The following is a 5,426-nucleotide window of genomic DNA, read 5'->3' as shown; positions in this document are numbered from 1 at the left end:
TATTCATATCTATTATTATTATTTATTTTTTATTATTTTTATTATTTTGTATTTTTGCTACTAATATGTTATTATTATTCATTATTATTATATTTTTTTTCTTATTTTTATTTTCATTATTTTGTATTATTGCTACTGTTATTATTTATTATTTTTCTATTTTTATTTATTTTTTCTTATTTTTCTTATTTTGTATTTTTGCTACTAATATATTATTATTATATTTATTTATTTTCTTATTTTTAATTTCATTATTTTGTATTATTGCTACTAATATGTTATTTATTATTATTGTTGTTATTATTATTATTATATTTATTTGTATTTATTTTTTTTATTTTTATTTTCATTATTTTGTATTATTGCTACTGTTATTTATTATTATTGTTGTTATTATTATATTTATTTGTATTTATTTATTTTTATTTTCATTATTTTGTATTATTGCTACTAATATGTTATTTATTATTATTGTTGTTATTATTATATTTATTTGTATTTATTTATTTTTATTTTTATTTTCATTATTTTGTATTATTGCTACTAATATGTTATGTATTATTATTATTATTATTTATTATTATTGGCATTATTACCAGCACATCTTTCTGTGCATAGTCAGAACAATCTCTTCCCCCAGATCTTGGTATATTATGTCACTGTGTGATTTATTACATTGCATTTATACTTTGTGATATTGCGTTGTTGTTGTTGTTGTTTTTTATGCCTATGATGATTATTTTTGCTAATATTGAATATTCTTGTAATAGCGATGTCCTGGGGGGGCAGCGTCACCATCCCCGCACATCATTGCACCTGCATTTCCCGACTCGTGTCCCTATCATCACATCATGTGTCACACGAGAACAGCCCACACCCCGGAGCCAATCACCGGGTGCAGCGGCCACAGAGACTACACGGAGGCCGCAGCATCACAGCCTGCAACCGCATCCACCACCGACTGTACCATTCCCCATCCATCAAAGGGGAGAAGCTTCCAAAATTAAAACTGTCACCCAATGCCTGCAGGATTTCGGTAAGGGATCCAGGTAAGCGGATCGCTGCCACCGGACGGATTTTAATCAGCCCCATATCTAAGCCTGAGCCTTTTTTTTTCCTCTCTTCCCAAGTCTTACATCCCGGTTAATAATTGATGGCAGTGGAGAGGCCCGGTGTAACTGCACCCCAGCAGCTGACATAGAGGCAAATGACAGAGCAGAGCTTTGTCAGTGCCAATGGCATCATTTAACCCTTTCCGCCCTGACAGGCGCTGACCCTGGTGCTGGAGGCAGACGGATTAATGAGGGTGCTAATTGCAGACCCCAATCTGACACTCCTAATGCCCCGACACCTACAGACACCCATTAATCCTTCCAGTAATGTGATACCTGACACCAGTCATGGACTGATACATAAAAAGCCATGAAGTGCTGGATGGTAAATTGCATTGCATTTTCGTTTTGTTAATTCTGTATCTCGATGGTTCGCAAACTTTTGACTTTCCAATACCTGCAACACCTAACACCTGCGGGTATTTGGGCATGCTGTGAATTGTAGTCTCACAACAGTTGGAGAAACACAGGTTAAAGACGAGAATAAACTATTATTATTATGATTAGAATTAGTATTATTTTATTATTATTCTAGTATTATTCTTATTAATAATATTATTATTTTATTATTAATAGTATTATTTTATTATTATATTTTAAATTATTATATCTTAATTTATTATTTGTATTATTATTATTATTAGTATTATTATTATTATTTTTCTATTATTAGTATTATTATTTTTACTATCTTAGTATTATTGTTAGTATTGTTAGCAGCACACTACTATCAAACGCTTTAATGATAATACAGGTATAAAATCAGAATGCATCTGAATGATTATTAGGAAAAAAATATAATAAATAAAAACAAAGACAAAGTAAAAAGTGGTGCAAAAGGAATAGAAAAGAAGGAAATCACTCCAGAAAACTGGAGAAAAAGTAATGATTGATTGGAACCATGGAGTTTTAAGATTGGTTTCTTTAGGTCCAAGGATCAGGAAGGGAAGTGTTATTTAGTTTTATATGTTAGTAAAAATAGCTGTGTAAACCGTCAGTAATCAATAAGCTCTTTTTTTATCAGTCTTCTGAAAGAAGTAAAACCCTAGCAGATGTCTAATTGTCCATTTACAGTCTGTTGCACAAGTGCACCTTTAGATAAGTAAGAAATTAGGCTTTTTTACGCTTTGTGCCAAGCACCCGCGAGATATCCATAATGCAATGAATCGTTCTGTTTTTTTCGTTGCAGATGAACCGCCACTTCTCCACAACATAACAGTTTCTTGCTCCATACAGCCATGCTTGCCCGGAAAGGGCTGATCCACGATGAGTTCTTGTTAACCCGACTTGCAGAAGATAAGGATAACCACCCTCAATTTAAGACCAAAACTAGGAAAGCACGCTTCGTCTCCAAAAACGGTGCTTGCAACGTGGCCCATAAGAATATTCGAGAGCAAGGACGGTTCCTCCAGGATGTGTTCACCACCATGGTTGACCTGAAGTGGCAGCACAGCTTATTTATCTTCACCATGACATTCATCTGCAGCTGGATGCTCTTCGCCATGGCCTGGTGGCTCATCGCCTTTGCCCACGGAGATTTAGACCCCAAGCGTAGCTCCTCCATACCATGCGTCACCAACATCCAGTCTTTCACCTCGGCATTTCTCTTCTCCATCGAGATCCAGGTGACCATTGGTTTTGGAGGTCGTATGGTCACAGAGCAATGCCCACTGGCCATAACGGTCCTCATCATCCAGAACATATCTGGCTTAATCATCAACGCGGTCATGTTGGGATGTATCTTCATGAAGACGGCACAGGCAAACCGCAGAGCGGAGACCCTAATCTTCAGTAAGCATGCCGTCATAGCCTGCCGGGACGGCAAATATCGTTTCATGTTTCGCGTTGGTGACCTACGCAAGAGTATGATCATCAGTGCTTCAATCAAAATCCAAGTAGTCAAGAGGACCACCACCAACGAGGGAGAAGTCATTCCAATTTCTCAGGTTGATATCCAGGTGGAGAACCCGGTTGGGACAAATTCCATTTTCTTAGTCTCACCTCTCATTATAAGCCATACAATTGATGAGAAGAGCCCTCTTTTCCATTTTTCCGCCTATGACATCGGCGACCAAGATCTGGAGGTGGTAGCAATCCTCGAAGGGGTAGTAGAGACAACCGGGATAACTACTCAGGCGAGGACGTCCTACTTGTCCGACGAAATCCTCTGGGGCCGTCGCTTTGTCCCGATTGTGACGGAAGAAGAAGGCCGCTATTCCGTGGACTACTCCAAATTCGGGAACACAGTGAAAATACACGGACCCCTGTGCAGCGCTAAGGACCTGATGGAAGGCAGGTATCATCTAGTTTCTAGGGCTCAGCCTTCTAAATCCGCGAAGAAAAGGAAAGGTGACAACCAGCAAGCTTCAATACTGGAAAAGAAAATGGCCACATATGCACATATCAATGATGATTCATCTGATTCCTAGTGTTTGCCTTCTTTTTTTTTTTTTATACCACAGAGTAAATTCTGTTTACTTTCCTCTCTTATATCATAATGCAAAGCGATAACAGAAAAGGGAATATTTTTTGTAATTAAAGTGTTTTTATTCAGCAGAGGCGGCCAATTTCCAGGCTGAATTATTGGCATCAAATTTGGTTCCAATTTTTAATGGTTAATTTTTTCTACTTAAAATTGATATTTAGAAAAAAAACCCCACACAAATATATATATATATATATATATATATATATATATATATATATATATATATATATACATATATATATATATATATATATAAAAAATCTATTAATCTACATAAAACAATGTGAAAAGTGTTTTTTAATATTTCCTTTGCTAATTTGTACTTTTATTTTCAAGAAGATTAGTCATTTGCCATGAAGATGTGTGTATATATATATATATATATATATATATATATATATATACAGGGTAGCTCAAGAGTAGGTGGACAGTATGTGTAATAGTATTATCAAACATGGTGTAAAGTGAAACTGACTCAGTTGCCCTTAGCAACCAATCAGATTCCACTTTTCATTCTTCACAGACTCTTTGGAAAATGAAAGGTGGAATCTGATTGGTTGCTAAGGGCAACTGAGTCAGTTTCACTTTACACCATGTTTGATAACCCATTACACATACTGTCCACCTACTTTTGGACCACCCTGTATATATATATATACCGTACTTTTCTTTTTATAAGATGCACTATAATATGATGCTTTCTTACCAGAGGGGGCTGCAGTGGTGGTGGAGCAGGGTCACAGGAGGCAGGGGCGGTGCTGGAGTAGGGCGATACTGAGGGCGGTGTTGCAGGCCTCCCAAATACTCGCTGAGGGCGCTATGAGGCAGGGCCAGGCAACATCCAGAAACTGTCGGCGGTGTGGGCTTCAAAGAAATGGTGCCCAGAATCACCGTTTGCACAGATTGAGCTATCGGCCAAGATCTCATCTGCGCACGCGCCACCACTGGGTGCCATTTTCCTTAAGTCCGCTGCTGGAAGATCAATGATCCAGAGGAGGCGCATGCGTAGATGTGATCTTGAGCCGATAGCTCCGTTGGAGCATGCGCTGACACCAGGCGCCGTTATTTGAAGCTTGAACCGCTGACATTTTCAGGATTGCCACTGCCTCTCCGCCCGCAGCAAGCACCAGCACAGCGCCCACAGCATTGCTCTTGCCTCCTGTGACCCCTCTCCACCACCCCCCAGTAAGCTACATTCGGATTATAAGATGCACCCCTCTTTTTCCTCCCAAATTTTCTAGAGGAAAGTGTGAATTATAATCTAAAAAAATATGGTATTTTTTTTTTCCTGGTATAAATTCCGCTGTTCTCCTGCTTTTCTTTTCTTTCTGTGACTTTCCATTCCAGAGATATAGCCTTTTTAGCCAACTGGGCTTGATCCTCAAACAGACGATCGCGGAAAATGGTTGTGGATCACGCCTACTTGGCTAAAGAGACTACATAGGGAAGAAAGGGACATAACGCAGGAATGGAAAGGGGCAGGAATAAAAGAAAAACATCACCGGATTCGGGAGAACATGGGCGTTTACACCAGGTTAAAATAAATAATAAAAAAATAAATGGGTCTTGTTTAAATTCATTCTATGTTTAAAAGGCCAGGCCCAAAGCCTGAGGCTGCACTACTGAAAGATTCTGATGAGAACTTTGTATGATTTGACTCAGATACACACAACACATACTTGAATACACTGGTATTTCCCACTACCTAAAAGTTGTCTTATGATGTGACCCTCAATCCATAAGCCTAAATATGGGGGGTCTTAGCATAATAGAAATAATCATCCATAGCATGTAATGCTATCTTCCCCTGCAGCTTGCTTTTGCAG

General features: G+C 38.0%; 1 protein-coding gene across 2 annotated transcripts; it reads left to right on the top strand.

The window, feature by feature from the left end:
* Positions 1 to 853: 853 nt before the first annotated feature.
* On the top strand, positions 854 to 3,769 carry LOC142256994 (ATP-sensitive inward rectifier potassium channel 11-like). Of its 2 annotated transcripts, none has more exons than XM_075329034.1 (2): positions 854 to 1,036; positions 2,302 to 3,769. In XM_075329034.1, exon 2 carries the CDS (start codon positions 2,351 to 2,353, stop codon positions 3,539 to 3,541), a length of 1,191 nt encoding a protein of 396 aa, XP_075185149.1. In that variant the 5' UTR covers positions 854 to 1,036; positions 2,302 to 2,350; the 3' UTR covers positions 3,542 to 3,769. The 2 variants fall into 2 exon arrangements, with proteins under 2 accessions (XP_075185149.1, XP_075185147.1); XM_075329032.1 differs by having other exon boundaries at positions 854 to 1,049.
* Positions 3,770 to 5,426: the final 1,657 nt, after the last annotated feature.

This window comes from Anomaloglossus baeobatrachus, chromosome 11 (genome assembly GCF_048569485.1).
Source record: "Anomaloglossus baeobatrachus isolate aAnoBae1 chromosome 11, aAnoBae1.hap1, whole genome shotgun sequence".
Taxonomy (NCBI): domain Eukaryota; kingdom Metazoa; phylum Chordata; class Amphibia; order Anura; family Aromobatidae; genus Anomaloglossus; species Anomaloglossus baeobatrachus.
This window is presented reverse-complemented; position numbering and strand designations above follow the sequence as displayed.